The following is a 17938-nucleotide window of genomic DNA, read 5'->3' on the forward strand; positions in this document are numbered from 1 at the left end:
TTACTAGCATTTAAAAGCAGTTGGAGGCCACGGAAGGAGTGTTGTATGGCGTTGAAGCTTGTTTGGAAGTTTGTTAGCACAGTGTCCAAAGAAGGGCCAGATGTATACAGAATGGTGTCGTCTGCGTAGAGGTGGATCAGAGAATCACCAGCAGCAAGAGCGACATCATTGATATATACAGAGAAAAGAGTCGGCCCGAGAATTGAACCCTGTGGCACCCCCATAGAGACTGCCAGAGGTCCGGACAACAGGCCCTCCGATTTGACACACTGAACTCTATCTGAGAAGTAGTTGGTGAACCAGGCGAGGCAGTCATTTCAGAAGCCAAGGCTATTGAGTCTGCCGATAAGAATGTGGTGATTGACAGAGTCGAAAGCCTTGGCCAGGTCGATGAAGACTGCTGCACAGCACTGTCTTTTATCGATGGTGTTTATGATATCGTTTAGGACCTTGAGCGTGGCTGAGGTGCACCCATGACCAGCTCGGAAACCAGATTGCATAATGGAGAAGGTACGGTTGGATTCAAAATGGTCGGTGATCTGTTTATTAACGTGGCTTTCGAACATTTTAGAAAGGCAGGGCAGGATGGATATAGGTCTATAACAGTTTGGGTCTAGAGTTTCTCCCCCTTTGAAGAGGGGGATGACCGCGGCAACTTTCCAATCTTTAGGGATCTCAGACGATGCGAAAGAGAGGTTGAATAGGCTAGTAATAGGGGTTGCAACAATTTCTGCGGATAATTTTAGAGAGGGTCCAGATTGTCGAGCCCGGGTGATTTGTAGGGATCCAGATTTTGCAGTTCTTTCAGAACATCAGCTTTCTGGATTTGGGTGAAGGAGAAGCAGGGGGGGGTTGGGCAAGTTGCTGCAGGGGGTGCTGAGATGTTGGCCGTGGTAGGGGTAGCCAGGTGGAAAGCATGGCCAGCCGTGGAAAAATGCTTATTGAAATTATCGTAGATTTATCGGTGGTGACAGTGTTTCTGTTTCTATCCTCAGTGCAGTGGGCAGCTGGGAGGAGGTGCTCTTATTCTCCATGGACTTTACAGTGTCCCAAAACTTTTTGGAATTAGTGCTACAGGAAGCAAATTTCTGTTTGAACTGACTAACTGACTGAGTATATTGGTTCCTGACTTGCCTGAAAAGTTGCATATCGATGCTAATGCAGAACGCCACAGGATGTTTTTGTGCTGGTCAAGGGCAGTCAAGTCTGGGGTGAACCAAGGGCTATATCTGTTCTTAGTTCTACATTTTTTGATTGGGGCATGCTTATATAAGATGGAGAGGATAGTGCTTTTGAAGAGCAACCAGGCATCCTCTACTGACGGGATGAGGTCAACATCCTTCCAGGATACCCGGGCCAGGTCGATTAGAAAGGCCTGCTCGCTGAAGTGTTTTAGGGAGCGTTTGACAGTGGTAGTTATGATGATTGTGATGGTGATGATGATGAGGAGGGTGAGAATGATGATGATGGTGTTGATCATGATTATTATTAGTTGTCTAATCATTCAAAAGTCTATATGTCCTTTCCAGGCGTATTGGAAGACACTGAACCAGGTTTTGCAGACGCTGAACCAGAAGCTGGCAGCCATCGCCCAGGGAGAGGAGAGCATTGTCAAAGTGAATGCCTCCTCAGTCTCCTCAATCTCAGACAAGCTGGTGGGCTTCAAGACCAAGCCTCCACCTATCCAGAAGGATATACTATCTATCTGCAACGACCCATACACACTGGCACAGCAACTCACCCATGTGGAACTGGTAAGAAGAGGGGTAGGAAGGATGTGAGGAAGGAATTAAAGGAGAGAGAGGAGAGATGAAAGAGGATGAGATAAGGGTGTGATCGAAGGGAGAGATGATGAGAAGAGGAGAGAGGGGGAGGGAAGAGGAAGACAAACAGGCAAAGACAGAGAAAGACGATGAGAGATAAATGACAATAAGAGAGAGAGGAAGCAGAGGGAAGAAAGGAATAGACACAGAAATGAAGTGGAGATTAAGCTAGATGTAGAATCAAGACAGAGAGAGAGAGAGAGAGAGAGAGAGATGGAGCACCTAAATCTTCCAAACAACCCAGGGGATATTTAGTTCTAACATTTGCTTGATTACCAGCTGCATTAGCCTTGCATGGTCCTAGGTTAACTCTAGCCTACAGCTAAGTAACAGGCTTTGAATGGTCCTATGTTAGCTCTAGCCTACAGCTGAGTAATAGACTTTAAATGGTCCTCTGTTAGCTCTTGCCTACAGCTGAGTAACAGGCTTTGAATGGTCCTCTGTTAGCTCTAGCCTACAGCTAATTAACAGGCTTTGAACGGTCCTCTGTTAGCTCTAGCCTGCAGCTGAGTAACAGGCTTTGAACGGTCCTCTGTTAGCTCTAGCCTGCAGCTGAGTAACAGACTTTGAAAGGTGCTCTACAGACAGAAACAGACAGGGCTGAGTAACAAAGGAGCTCCTACTCTCACTGATGGTAGTGGTGTGTGTGTGTGTGTGTGTGTGTGTGTGTGTGTGTGTGTGTGTGTGTGTGTGTGTGTGTGTGTGTGTGTGTGTGTGTGTGTGTGTGTGTGTGTGTGTGTGTGTGTGTGTGTGTGTGTAAGGGCCATCCTCCGTAGGCCTGAGTAAGCGTGTATTCTGGTCTGAAAGCGCGACATCATCTCAGTCAGTGGTTTGCCTGGTGCCTTTAAGGGAATACATCCACAGTTGATATATGTGACCTGACAGCTTCACACACACACACACACACACACACACACACACACACACACACACACACACACACACACACACACACACACACACACACACACACACACACACACACACACACACACACACACACACACACACACACACACACACACACAGCTTACTGTGGGCTCCCGCTAAATGTTGGGACAGATTTGTGAAACACAGACACCACTCATCACTTGGCTGCATTCCTTTCAGAGTTTGGGTCAACCTGTGGGTGAAGATGTACTGTAGCTGTGGGTGATTGTCTTTGTTGATATGACAACAGTGACATAGTGTGTGTGTTTTCTTATGTTTATGTATTTTTGATTTGCGTGGCTTAGCCTGTGCATACCAGGGGTCAGCTGTTGCTTCAATGGAATGTGAGATTTCTCAATGATTCATGACTTCCTGTATTGCTTGGCTTCTATTACGGAGATGAATCTAGTTAATATGCACGGTCATGTCGCTCTACTCTGCTCTCTCTGTTTCAGGAACATCTCAGTTATATCGGTCCTGAGGAGTTTGTCCAAGCCTTTGTTCAGAAAGACCCACTAGATAGCACTCAGGTATAATATAATATACTGCATATCAAAACTTGTTCAGTGGGAATAACATTATAGTACACCGTTGTGTAAAACATGTGTTTACTTTTTGAAAAGAGAAAGAGTGTAAGAGTGTAGGGGTGAGAGAGAGAGAGAGAGAGAGAGAGAGAGAGAGAGAGAGAGAGAGAGAGAGAGAGAGAGAGAGAGAGAGAGAGAGAGAGAGAGAGAGAGAGAGAGAGAGAGAGAGAGAGAGAGAGAGAGAGAGAGAGAGAGAGAGAGAGAGAGAGAGAGAGAGAGAGAGAGAGAGAGAGAGAGAGAGAGAGAGAGAGAGAGAGAGAGAGAGAGAGAGAGAGAGAGAGAGAGAGAGAGAGAGGGGCCCTCTCTGGTCCTGATTTGCAGTATTCTGTGTTTGTGTCCCAGCAGCCGTGTTTCAGTGAGCAGAAGAAGAAGACCACTAACCTGGAGGCTTACGTCAGGTGGTTCAACAGGCTGTGCTACCTGGTAGCTACTGAGATCTGTATGGTAAATGATTTCACGTTATTCTCTTCGTTCTGGTCCCGTATTGCTCATTTGGTAGAGCATGGTGTTTGTGATGTAAGCACTGTGGGTTTGATTCCCGTGGCCACCCATACGTAAGCATGTATGCATGCATGACTGTAAGTCCCTTTGGATAAAAACGTCTGCTAAATGGCATGTATTATGATATATTATATTATGCCAGTCTTCCCTCACTGAGGTTGATGATTCATTTATGGTTCTTTAGTGTCACCTGCTGGCCATGTAACATTACTACACTCCTATACCCATTGCGAGGCATTGATACTTTCTTCCCAGACCAGAGCCTGTATCCACAAAGCGTCTCAGAGTAGGAGTGATGATCTAGGATCAGATCCCAACCTCTCCATATAATCCTATTCATTATGATCTAAAAGGCAAAACTGATCCTAGATACGGGCCCTGGGACAAATACTGTATTATTTTGCATGTCATTTACATCCATTATATCCTACTAGCATTCTGTGTCTATCTCCTCTCAGCCTGCTAAGAAGAAACAGAGAGCCCAGGTGATTGAGTTCTTCATCGACGTGGCCAGAGAGTGCTTCAACATTGGCAATTTCAACTCCCTCATGGCCATCATCTGTGAGTACATCATACATGACCCAAATACTGATATTTGGCAAAATACCGATATTTGACTTGTGTCTGCTCCCCTAGCTGGTATGAATATGAGTCCTGTGTCTCGGTTGAAGAAGACGTGGGGTAAAGCCAAGACTGCCAAGTTCTTCATCCTGGAGGTAAGACTAGCCAACCAGCACAGCCTTAGATACCTTGTTAGAATTTGTATTATTTCATTGTTGTTATTATTATTAAACAGTAGTTGTTAAAGTTCATTGTTCATTGGTTTGGGAAGAATTGTTAAACTCATCCCAAACCATCTCAAGGTGTGTTTTGGGTCACTGTCCTGTTGAAAAACAAATGATAGTCCCACTAAGTGCAAACCAGATGGGGTGGCGTATCGCTGCAGAATACTGTGGTAGCCATGCTGGTTAAGTGTGGCTTGAATTCTAAATACCAGCAAAGTAACCCCACACCATCATACCTCCTCATCCATACTTCACGGTGGGAACCACACATGCAGAGATCATCCGTTCACCTACTCTGCATCTCACAAAGACACGGCGGTTGGAACCAAAAATCTCAAATTTGGACTTATCAGACCAAAGGACAGATTTCCACCAGTCTAATGTCCGTTCCTCATGTTTCTTGGCCCAAGCAAGTCTCATTTTATTATTGGTGTCCTTTAGTAGTGGTTTCTTTGCAGCAATTTGACCATGAAGGCCTGATTCACCCAGTCTCCTCTGAACAGTTGATGTTGAGATGTGTCTGTTACTTGAACTTTGTGAAGCATTTATTTGGGCTGCAACTTCTGAGGTGCAGTTAACTCTAATGAACGTATCCTCTGCAGCAGAGGTAACTCTGGGTCTTCCATTCCTGTGGCGGTCCTCATGAGAGCCCCTGTATATAGCCTCATTATTGTTATTTTATTGTCTTTTTTTACTTTAATTTATTTAGTAAATATTTTCTTCACTCTACTTTCTTAAAACTTCTTATGGCTGGGTGGCAGTATTGAGTAGCTTGGATGAAAAGGTGCCCAGAGTAAACTGCCTGCTACTCAGGCTCAGAGGCTAAGATATGCATATTATTAGTATATTTGGATAGAAAACACTCTGAAGTTTCTAAAACTGTTTGAATGATGTCTGTGAGTATAACAGAACTCATATGGCAGGCAAAAACCTGAGAAAAAATCCAACCAGGAAGTGGGAAATCTGAGGTTTGTAGGTTTGCCTATTCAATATACAGTGGGATATTGGTCATTTTGCACTTCCTACGGCTTCCACTAGATGTCAACAGTCTTTAAAACCTTGTTTGATGCTTCTACTGTGAAGAATGAGGGAAGGAGAGCTCTTTGAATCAGGTGTCTGGCACGAGCTGAACATGCGCGGTCACGTGAGAGTGACCTGCTTTCCATCGCATTTCTGAAGACAAAGGAATTCTCCGGTTGAAACATTATTGAAGATTTATTTTTAAAATATCCTAAAGATTGATTCTATACATCGTTTGACATGTTTCTACGAACTGTAATGGAATTGTTTGACTTTTCGTCTGACCTGTGCGTCATGAATGTGGATTACTGGACTGAACGAGCGAATAAAATGAAGGTATTTGGACATAAATTATGGACTATATCGAACAAAACAAACATTTATTGTCGAACTGGGATTCCTGGGAGTGCATTCTGATGAAGATCATCAAAGGTAAGTGAATATTTATAATGCTATTTCTGACTTCTGTTGACTCCAAAAAATGGCAGATATCTTTATGGCTTATTTGGGCTCTGAGCGCTGTACTCAGATTATAGCATGGTGTGCTTTTTCCGTAAAGTTTTTTTGAAATCTGACACAGCGGTTGCATTAAGGAGAAGTTTATCTAAAGTTCCATGTTTAATACTTGTATCTTTTATCAATGTTTATTATGAGTATTTCTGTAAATTGATGTGGCTCTCTGCAAAATCACCGGATGTTTTGGAGGCAAAACATTACTGAACATAATGCGCCAATGTAAACTGAGATTTTTGGATATAAATATGAACTTTATCGAACAAAACATACATGTATTGTGTAACATGAAGTCCTATGAGTGTCATCTGATTAAGATCATCAAAGGTTAGTGATTAATTTTATCTCTATTTCTGATGTTTGTGACTCCTCTCTTTGGCTGGAAAAATGGCTGTGTGTTTTCTGTGAATAGGTGCTGACCTAACATAATCGTTTGTGGTGCTTTCGCCGAAAAGCCTATTTCAAATCGGACACTGGTGGGATTAACAAGAAGTGTATCTTTAAAATGGTGTAAAATACTTGTATGTCTGAGGAATTTTAATTATGAGATTTCTGTTGTTTTGAATTTGGCGCCCTGCACTTTCACTGGCTGTTGTCATATCGATCCCGTTAACGGGATCTCAGCCGTAAGAAGTTTTAAGGGCTTGTAAGTAAGCATTTCATGGTAAGGTCTACTACGCCTGTTGTATTCGGCGCATGTGACAAATACATTTTTATTTCAATTGACTAATATACTATTTTATTTTACCATACAGCATCAGATGGACCCTACTGGAAACTTCTACAACTACAGAACAGCACTTAGGGGAGCCGTCCACAGGTCCCAGACTGCTAATAGCATCAGGGAGAAGGTACAGGCCATCATTCACTTTGTAACTATCCTTACCTGACCCCTACTTGTGCACTGAAACCAAGGACACACATCATTAACTCTGTCTCTCTCTTTTCCTTAGATTGTGATTCCCTTCTTCAGCCTACTGATCAAAGACATCTACTTCCTGAATGAGGGATGTGCCAACCGCCTGCCCAATGGCCATGTGCATTTTGCGGTAAGGCTGAAAAGTTCATACTGATACATACAAATGTGGATTGTACTCTCTCAATTCAATTGAAATGGCTTTATTGGCATGGTAAATGTCTTTACATTGCCAAATCAATCTCTTGCTCTCTCTCTCTCTCTCTCTCTCTCTCTTACTCTCTCTCTGCTTTTTGATTTTGTTTTCAGAAATTTGTGGAATTGGCTCGCCAGGTGGGAGAGTTTATGACGTGGAAACAGATAGAGTGTCCGTTTGAGACAGACAGGAGCATCCTCCACTACCTCCACACTGCTCCCATCTTCAGTGAGGACGGTAAGACACGGTCTCACCTAACATGAGTCTTGAAGTAAAAACATTTAATCACACATTACAGTTAAACATTATAGTCACATATCATATTTCTTTCTTTCATCCCTAGGCCTCTACCTGGCATCCTATGAGAGTGAGAGCCCAGAGAACCAGGTGGAGAAGGACAGATGGAAAGCACTCAGGTATGACAGATATCAGTGATGTAACATAATGAGTCAGTGATGTAACCTAATGAGTCAGTGATGTAATCTAATGAGTCAGTGATGTAATCTAATGAGTCAGTAGCCTAATGAGTTGGTGATGTAGCCTAATGAGTCGGTGATGTAGCCTAATGAGTTGGTGATGTAGCCCAATGAGTCTGTGATGTAACCTAATGAGTCAGTGATGTAACCTAATGAGTCAGTGATGTAAACTAATGAGTCAGTGATGTAACCTAATGAGTCAGTGATGTAACCTAATGAGTCAGTGATGTAGCCCAATGAGTGACATAGTCTTAGCTTGTTAAAACCACCTGTATTTTCCCTCCTATCTTTCTCCAGGTCTAATATTCTGGTGAAGACAAAAGAGCTAAAAGAGCACCATGGCAGCTAACCCTCAGGCCAGCCCAGCGAGGGAGGGAGGGAGTGTACTCATTGCACTAAAACAAACTGTGAAGGAGCCTAGCTGGTACCGAGGTGTTTTTCTACACATGAAGAATAGAAGTGATGAAACAATAATGATGAACAGGATTCATCAACATCATTACCAGTAAAAACACAATGGAAGAACAAAGGTCAACAAGCAGTGAAAAGTGAAGCTACTGTATGGACACTAACTGGGGGAGTATAATGTCATTACCTTTGGTTTGACTTTTGTACATGGGGTACATAAGGGATAGATCAATCCCGCAATCTCGGTGTTTATTTACTCTTTATCATCTTTCTTTTTCTCCCTCTCTCTTTCTTTGTCTCTCCCTCTTCCTTTATTTCTTTCTCATCTTTCTTTCTCTTCCCCTCTCTCATCTTTCTTTCTCTCCAAAGCTTTGTGTAAGTTTTCTATTGTACTGTTAGAATCCTGTAAAAGTAAGAGTAACTATGATGTGAAGGGCGCTGGCTTGCCCACTTAGCTGCCGGACTGTGTTTGGTCCTCTACTACTGAAGACTACTACTAAAGACTACTACTAAAGACTACTACTAAAGACTACTACTTCTAAAGACTACTACTAAAGACTAGTATTGATGACTTCTACTAAAGACTACTTCTAAAGACTACTATTGATGACTTCTACTAAAGACTAGTATTGATGACTTTTACTAAAGACTACTTCTAAAGACTATTATTGATGACTTCTACTAAAGACTAGTATTGATGACTTTTACTAAAGACTACTTCTAAAGACTAGTATTGATGACTTTCACTAAAGACTACTTCTAAAGACTAGTATTGATGACTTTTACTAAAGACTACTTCTAAAGACTACTATTGATGACTTCTACTAAAGACTACTTCTAAAGACTAGTATTGATGACGACTACTAAATACTAGTATTGATGACGACTACTAAAGACTACTTCTAAAGACTACTATTGATGATTTCTACTAAAGACTACTTCTAAAGACTAGTATTGATGACTTCTACTAAAGACTAGTATTGATGACTTTTACTAAAGACTACTTCTAAAGACTACTATTGATGACTTCTACTAAAGACTAGTATTGATGATGACTACTAAAGACTAGTATTGATGACGACTACTAAAGACTACTTCTAAAGACTACTTCTAAAGACTACTATTGATGACTTCTACTAAAGACTAGTATTGATGACTACTTCTAAAGACTAGTATTGATGACGACTACTAAAGACTAGTATCGATGACGACTACTAAAGACTACTTCTAAAGACTACTACTAAAGACTACTACTAAAGACTACTTCTAAAGACTACTATCGATGACTTCTACTAAAGACTAGTATTGATGACTTCTACTAAAGACTACTTCTAAAGACTACTATTGATGACTTCTACTAAAGACTACTTCTAAAGACTAGTATTGATGACTTCTACTAAAGACTACTATTGATGACTTCTACTAAAGACTACTTCTAAAGACTAGTATTGATGACTTCTACTAAAGACTACTTCTAAAGACTAGTATTGATGACTTCTACTAAAGACTACTTCTAAAGACTATTATTGATGACTTCTACTAAAGACTAGTATTGATGACGACTACTAAAGACTACTATTGATGACTTCTACTAAAGACTACTTCTAAAGACTAGTATTGATGACTTCTACTAAAGACTAGTATTGATGACGACTACTAAAGACTAGTATTGATGACTTTTACTAAAGACTACTTCTAAAGACTACTATTGATGACTTCTACTAAAGACTACTTCTAAAGACTACTATTGATGACTTCTACTAAAGACTACTTCTAAAGACTATTATTGATGACTTCTACTAAAGACTACTTCTAAAGACTACTATTGATGACTTATACTAAAGACTACTATTGATGACTTCAACTAAAGACTACTTCTAAAGACTATTATTGATGACGACTACTAAAGACTACTATTGATGACTTCTACTAAAGACTACTTCTAAAGACTATTATTGATGACTTCTACTAAAGACTATTATTGATGACGACTACTAAAGACTACTATTGATGACTTCTACTAAAGACTAGTATTGATGACTTTTACTAAAGACTACTTCTAAAGACTACTATTGATGACGACTACTAAAGACTAGTATTGATGACTTTTACTAAAGACTACTTCTAAAGAGTATTATTGATGACTTCTACTAAAGACTACTTCTAAAGACTATTATTGATGACTTCTACTAAAGACTACTTCTAAAGACTACTATTGATGACTTCTACTAAAGACTACTTCTAAAGACTACTATTGATGACTTCTACTAAAGACTACTTCTAAAGACTACTTGTGATGACTTCTACTAAAGACTACTATTGATGATGACTACTAAAGACTAGTATTGATGACTTTTACTAAAGACTACTTCTAAAGACTAGTATTGATGACTTCTACTAAAGACTACTTCTAAAGACTATTATTGATGACTTCTACTAAAGACTATTATTGATGACGACTACTAAAGACTACTATTGATGACGACTACTAAAGACTAGTATTGATGACTTTTACTAAAGACTACTTCTAAATACTAGTATTGATGACTTCTACTAAAGACTACTTCTAAAGACTAGTATTGATGACGACTACTAAAGACTACTATTGATGACTTCTACTAAAGACTACTTCTAAAGACTACTATTGATGACTTCTACTAAAGACTAGTATTGATGACTTCTACTAAAGACTACTTCTAAAGACTACTATCGATGACTTCTACTAAAGACTACTTCTAAAGACTACTATTGATGACGACTACTAAAGATTAGTATTGATGACTTCTACTAAAGACTACTTCTAAAGACTACTATTGATGACGACTACTAAAGACTACTACTAAAGACTAGTATTGATGACTTCTACTAAAGACTACTTCTAAAGACTAGTATTGATGACTTCTACTAAAGACTACTTCTAAAGACTACTATTGATGACGACTACTACTAATGACTACTACTGACTACTACTGAGTACCAGGAACCACTGGAGAGACATCCTGCATTATATCATTCCACATACATAAATACATGGACTGTGTAGTGTGTGTGTGTGTGTGTGCGTGTGTGTGTGTGTGTGTGTGTGTGTGTGTGTGTGTGTGTGTGTGTGTGTGTGTGTGTGTGTGTGTGTGTGTGTGTGTGTGTGTGTGTGTGTGTGTGTGTGTGTGTGTGTGTGTGTGTGTGTGTGTGTGTGTGTGCGTTTGTGCATGGTCTCAGTTGAGGGGCTTATTCGTATTAAAATGTAAATCTCTCATCCTCAGTGGAGAGACTGTTGTTGAAACCATGAAACCAGGGTATTTTCATCTCCATGTCTGAATCTAGTCTACCTGTACATTGTAGGTGTGGAGGGCTGGAGATATCAGTGGTGTCTACTCCTATGCGAAAATGGATTGTGCCATGAAAACGACAGCAAAACAATCAATCATGGCAAGAGCCAGACCTGTGTATAGATTGTGTATAAAGGACTACTTTTCCCATGTACCCGCTGACATCTTTCTGCTCTCCAGGAAGAAGTCTCTCTCTGACTGATGTTCAGTTGTCTGATATTTATGGTTTTGTTATTCTTTTATTTTATTCCTCTATTGAAAATGAAGTCTTCTAAATGTCATGCAAAAGACAGTGTTTTAAAGGGGCATTATATGTAGGGTTCCACCACTGAAATACTGGAGGTGTTTTAGGCCATTGGAATATGAGCTAAATGAACAAATGGATACTTCCACCAATAACATCTGCCATTGTCTTTCTACTGTTGGAGAGGGAACGTTGTGCCAGTTTGTCACTACTAGTTGTTACGATTATCCAGGTTCTTTTAACTTGAAACTTGCTGTTGTTTATGACTTTGTTGTCCTGTGGGATAGTCACATGTTGTGATCCCTTGGGGGTGATCATAAAGGAGGAATATGGTGGGGGAGGGATGTGTGTTATTCCATGTTTTTAAGAGACAGTTTGATTCAATTTTATATGATTGATGTTCAAGTGATGCACTCGTAGCCCTGTCCTTCTTCTAACAACAGGCTGGTTCTCTCTCTTTCTCTCTCTCTCTCTCTCTCTTCTCTGTAACACAGAGAAGACAGGTACATTCCCCTAAACACTTTCCCTGCCCAGTTACCTACACCCATGCCATGCCACACTGTCTTGTAGGATCAGGAGGCATCCAAGGTAACAGTTTTCAGTGCAGTGTTTTCAGTGAAGAGTGTTTGCGTGTGTGACACCCTGAAGCAGGCAGATCATTGATACTTTTTTGTTTACTGGCCAGTTTACAGGATTCTGGCCCCATCGATAGCAAATTGAAAAGAGGCCGACTTAAATAAATGGCTTTTAATAAAATGCATCCTTGCACGGTGTGCTGATTTCATAGGAGCAGGCCCATAGGTCCGTAGCCTGCATTGTAGTCTCATGAAAAACTTTTTATGCACCCAGATCTAGGGGAGGCATGTTCAGATGGGAAACATTTTAGCCCATGGAGTGGAAATAGTGTTAATGTCTTCATACCTCCTATGTGCAGAATAAGGAAGTTGACAATACCAACTAGAGGCAACGAGGTTAAAGAACCCAGTCAAAAGTAAAGATGTTCTACTCAGGGGGAAGTGGTAAAGGTCTTGGGTTCATTTTGTTTCCATGTGTGAAAAATAAATGTATATTATCATCTTTTGGCTAAATGACAAACAACATAACATCTAGTAGTTTTACTTTTATTTCACATTTCACATTTATTTAACCAGGTAGGCCAGTTGAAAACAAGTTCTCATTTACAACTGCGACCTGGCCCAGATAAAGCAAAGCAGTGCAACACAAACAACAACACAGAGTTACACATGGAATAAACAAGCGTACAGTCAATAACACAATCGGAAAAAAAGAAAGTCTATGTACAGTGTGTGCAAATGGTGTGAGGAGGTAGGCAATAAATAGGCCATAGTAATGAAGTAATTACAATTTAGCAAATTAACACTGGAGTGAGAGATGTGCAGATGATGATGTGCAAGTAGTGATACTGGTGTGCAAAAGAGCAGAAAAGTAAATAAAAACAATATGGGAATGAGGTAGGTAGATTGGGTGGGCTATTTACAGATGGACTATGTACAGCTGCAGCGATCGGTTAGCTGCTCAGATAGCTGATGTTAAAGTTAGAGAGGGAAATATAAGTCTCCAGCTTCAGCAATTTTTGCAATTCGTTCCAGTCACTGGCAGCAGAGAACTGGAAGGAAAGGCGGCCAAAGCAGGTGTTGGCTTTAGTGATGACCAGTGAGATATACCTGCTGGAGCACGTGCTACGGGTGGGTGTTGTTATCGTGACCAGTGAGCTGAGATAAGGTGGAGCTTTACCTAGCATAGACTTATAGATGACCTGGAGTCAGTGGGTCTGGCGACGAATATGTAGCGAGGGCCAGCCAACTAGAACATACAGGTCGCAGTGGTGGGTGGTATAAGGTGCTTTGGTAACAAAACGGATGGCACTGTGATAGACTGCATCCAGTTTGCTGAGTAGAGTATTGGAAGCTATTTTGTAGAAGGATCGGGATCGGTAGGATAGTCAGTTTTACTAGGGTAGGTTTGGCGGCGTGAGTGAAGGTGGCTTTGTTGCGAAATAGAAAGCCGATTCTAGATTTGATTTTGGATTGGAGATGTTTGATATGAGTCTGGAAGGAGAGTTTACAGTCTAGCCAGACACCTAGGTATTTGTAGTTGTTCACATATTCTAGGTCAGAACCGTCCAGAGTAGTGATGCTAGTCGGGCGGGCGGGTGCGGGCAGCGAACGATTGAAAAGCATGCATTTGGTTATACTAGCGTTTAAGAGCAGTTGGAGGCCACGGAAGAAGTGTTGTATGGCATTGAAACTCATTTGAAGGTTAGTTAACACTGTGTCCAAAGAAGGGCCAGATGTATACAGAATGGTGTCGTCTGCGTAGAGGTGGATCAGGGAATCACCCGCAGCAAGAGCGAGATCGTTGATATATACAGAGAAAAGAGTCGGCACGAATGCTTATCTAAGCTCTTCTCTCATCCTCTCCATCATTGGTAGTTTGCACTGTTGCTATAGAGTGGAAGTAGTTTTCAGCTCTTCACACCTCCTATTTGCAGAATAAGGACGTTGACCATACCAAGAGACAATAAGTGTGAATACAGTCTAACAGTGCTGCCAATAGCCACAGGACACTGAGGACAGCCACAGATACACTATATATACAAAAGTATGTGGACACGCCTTCAAATTAGTGGTTTTGGCTATTTCAGCTACACTCGTTGCTGACAGGTGTATAAAATCGAGCACACAGCTTTGCAATCTCCATAGAAAAACACTGGTAGTAGGATGGCCTTACTGAAGAGCTCAGTGACTTTCAATGTGGCACCATCATAGGATGACACCTTTCCAACATGTCAGTTCGTCAAATTTCTGCCCTGCTAGATCTGCCCCAGTCAATTGTAAGTGCTGTTATTGTGAAGTAGAAACGTCTAGGAGCAACAACGACTCAGCTGCTAAGTGGTAGGCCATACAAGCTCACAGAACGGGACTGCCGAGTTCTGAAGCATGTAGCACGTAACAATTGTCTGTCCTCGGTTGCAACACTCACTACCGAGTTCCAAACTGCCCCTGGAAGCAACGTCAGTACAATAACTGTTCGTCAGGAGCTTCATGAAATGGGTTTCTATAGCTAAGCAGCCGCACACAAGCCAAAGATCACCATGTGCAATGCCAAGCGTCGGCTGGAGTCCAGCGAGGTCCATACAGAAATGGTTTGATCGAGATCAATGTGGAAGAACTTGACTGGCCTGCACAGAGCCCTGACCCCAACCCTATCAAACACCATTGGGATGATTAGGAACGCCAACTGTTAGCCAGGCCAAATTGTATCTAGGCACTGGTGCTCTAGAGCACACAAAGAATTACACCTACCTCGGCCTAAACATCAACACAGCAGATAACTTCCACAAGGCTGTGAACGATCTAAGAGACAAGGCCACAAGGGGTTGCCATCAAAAGGAACATAAAACTCATCCCAATTAGGATCTGGCAAAAAATACCCTCTATGGCTGTGAGGTCTGGGGTCCACTCACCAACCAAGAATTCACAAACGGGACAAACACCCAATTGAGACTCTGCGTTCAGAATTCTGCAAAAATATACTTAGTGTACAATGCAAGACCCAAAACAATGCATGCAGAGCAAAATTAGGACTATACCCACTAGTTATCAAAATCCAGAAATAGTTATTAAATTCTACAACCACCTAAAAGAAAGTAATGCCACACATTCCACCACAAAGCCCTCACTTACAGAGAGATGAACCTAGAGAAGACTCCCCTCAGCCAGCTGGTTCTGGGGCTCTGTTCACAAACACAAAAATACTACACAGAGTCTCAGGACAGAAACACATTTAGACCCAACCAAATTATGAGAAAGCAAAAAAAATAACTAATTGACACACTGGAAAGAATCAACCAAAAAACAGAGCAAATTGGAAAGCTATCTGGCCCTAAACAGAGAGCACACAGTGGCAGAATACCTGACCATTGTGACTGACCCTAAATTAAGGAAATCTTTTACTATGTACAGACTCAGTGAGCATAGCCTTGCTATTGAGAGAGGCCGCCATAGGCAGACCTGGCTCTCAAGAGAAGACAGGATGTGTGCACACTGCCCACAAAATGAGGTGGAAACTGAGCTGCACTTTCTAACCTCGTGCCAAATGTATGACCATATTAGAGACACATATTTCCCTCAGATTACACAGATACACAAAGAATTTGAAAAACAAATCTAATTTTTATAAACTCCTATTGGGTAAATACCACAGTGTGCAATCACAGCAGCAAGATTTGTGACCTGTTGCCACATGAAAAGGGCAACCAGTGAAGAACAAACACCATTGTAAATACTACGCCACTCGGGAGGCCCCAGTATATGTCTCCTTATGATAATACTGCACTTCTCCTGACATACATCTTGTTCTTGTCCTCTCAAGGGATGCCATTTAACCGGCTGTCACAATCTCCGTATAATCACCACCAATACAACCTGTTGTATTGATAAAAAACAACAACGGTGCTTCTTTAATTGCTATGAACTTTATAATTGGCTTACTTCTTTTTTTACTACGCCGTGCATCTGTTGCAGATTGAGGGGGTGGATTTTTGCAATTTATTCTGGTTGGTACTGCCTCTGAGGACAGTGTCATCCGTGAACCCTGTTGAAAGAGACATTTTTACCAGAAAAGTATTATATGACTTAAATGTATTTTTATTAACAAAGATAGTAGCTGTACCTTAATCATAATAAAACACTCTTCAAAGTGCTCCTCGCGTACAGCATTACCCCCTTTCTTCAGGTCCTCGAAGGACTTCTGCAATGTCCCTACGCCTGATGTTTCTCAGCCATATCTTCCTCCATAGTAGTTGCAGAAGTGTGTAAGGTTTAATCTCACATTTGATTTAATTAAAAACAAAAAATATAAGTACACAGGCTTTGTTTTCCATTTTATGGAAATAATACTGACTCTCGTCACTCTCGAGACCTACAAGAGCAGCTTCTACCCTTTCCAGCTGCAGAAGAGACAGTTTCTAGGAATCTACAACACCAGTTGTTTTTTAACCTCTTTCTCTGGGACTCCCAGCCATTGTGTGTGTATAGGGCAGTGTTTAGTTTAAAGTGTATGGTTGTGTCCTCAATCCTTGTTCTCTTCTACTTCACCTCTACTCCCGAGTGGTGCAGCGGTCTAAGGCACTGCATCTCAGTGCTTGAGGCGTCACTACAGACACCCTGGTTAAATTCCAGGCTGTATCACAACCGGCTGTGATTGGGAGTCCAATTGGGTGGCGCACAATTGGCCCAGCGTCATCCGGGTTTGGCTGGTGTAGGCCGTCATTGTAAATAAGAATTTGTTCTTAACTGGCTTGCTTAATTAAATAAAGGTTCAATTTAAATATGTATATATAATAAATTACACACTACACTGAAGTTTTAAATAGTCCTTTAGATGCTTGTGAGTCTGAGGACACCTCCTGTCACCTGAACCTCCTGCAGACCACCATAACTACATTTGGCATCATCTGCTGGAGTTGGGTCTATGCTCATTAACTCCTGTTCTCTTTCTCACCTCTACTCTACTTTCTGCTGGATGTTTGTCAATGCTTAAGGTCTCCTGTTTTATAGTTAATTTAGTAGTGTAGTGGAAGTATATTGTAGTTTGTAGACAATAGTTTATGGTTATGTCCTTTATCCATGTTATTCACCCTGATTGTTTTTAATAGTACTATACAGTTCATTTAAACAGCAGCTATGTCGTTTTTCTCTCTGTATGTGTAAGAGGATTGTGATGTAAACTCCAGAAGTCTGCAGAAAGGCAGAATTTCTTGCTACTCCTGTGACCAGTACCCAAAATGAGGACCTTACTGATCGTGTCCTGCTATAGTTAGTAGTGTACATGGACTCCATCCCTGTAGTATGCAGACTTCTGGGGTCTACGTCACACTCCTTCTCTTCAATCAAAACGGACTCATTCCTCCATAACAACAATTGCCTGATTATCAACACCCCCAATATGAAGAACATATTATAGAATAAAGACCCACACTTTATCCTGTCCTATGACACAGAATAAAGACCCACACTTTATCCTGTCCTATGACACAGAACAAAGACCCACACTTTATCCTGTCCTATGACACAGAACAAAGACCCACACTTTATCCTGACCTATGAAACAAAACAAAGACCCACACTTTAACCTGTCCTATGACACAGAACAAAGACCCACACTTTATCCTGTCCTATGACACAGAACAAA

General features: G+C 41.2%; 1 protein-coding gene across 2 annotated transcripts in view; it reads left to right on the plus strand.

Moving 5' to 3' along the window:
* Nucleotides 1–12480, plus strand: part of LOC139581449 (ras-GEF domain-containing family member 1C-like) — a 42055-nt gene extending 29575 nt beyond the window's left edge. The window contains exons 5-14 of one of the 2 annotated variants that reach the window (XM_071411224.1): nucleotides 1530–1754; nucleotides 3209–3283; nucleotides 3680–3781; nucleotides 4297–4399; nucleotides 4475–4554; nucleotides 6912–7007; nucleotides 7110–7205; nucleotides 7382–7505; nucleotides 7612–7684; nucleotides 8042–12480. In XM_071411224.1, the coding sequence (XP_071267325.1) occupies nucleotides 1530–1754; nucleotides 3209–3283; nucleotides 3680–3781; nucleotides 4297–4399; nucleotides 4475–4554; nucleotides 6912–7007; nucleotides 7110–7205; nucleotides 7382–7505; nucleotides 7612–7684; nucleotides 8042–8093 (1026 nt within the window). In that variant the 3' untranslated portion in view covers nucleotides 8094–12480. The remainder of the gene's footprint in view (nucleotides 1–1529; nucleotides 1755–3208; nucleotides 3284–3679; nucleotides 3782–4296; nucleotides 4400–4474; nucleotides 4555–6911; nucleotides 7008–7109; nucleotides 7206–7381; nucleotides 7506–7611; nucleotides 7685–8041) is intronic. The other variant, XM_071411225.1, reaches the window with a different exon arrangement.
* The last annotated feature ends 5458 nt before the right edge of the window (nucleotides 12481–17938 follow it).

The sequence above is a fragment of the Salvelinus alpinus genome, chromosome 7 (assembly GCF_045679555.1).
Source record: "Salvelinus alpinus chromosome 7, SLU_Salpinus.1, whole genome shotgun sequence".
Taxonomy (NCBI): Eukaryota; Metazoa; Chordata; class Actinopteri; order Salmoniformes; family Salmonidae; genus Salvelinus; species Salvelinus alpinus.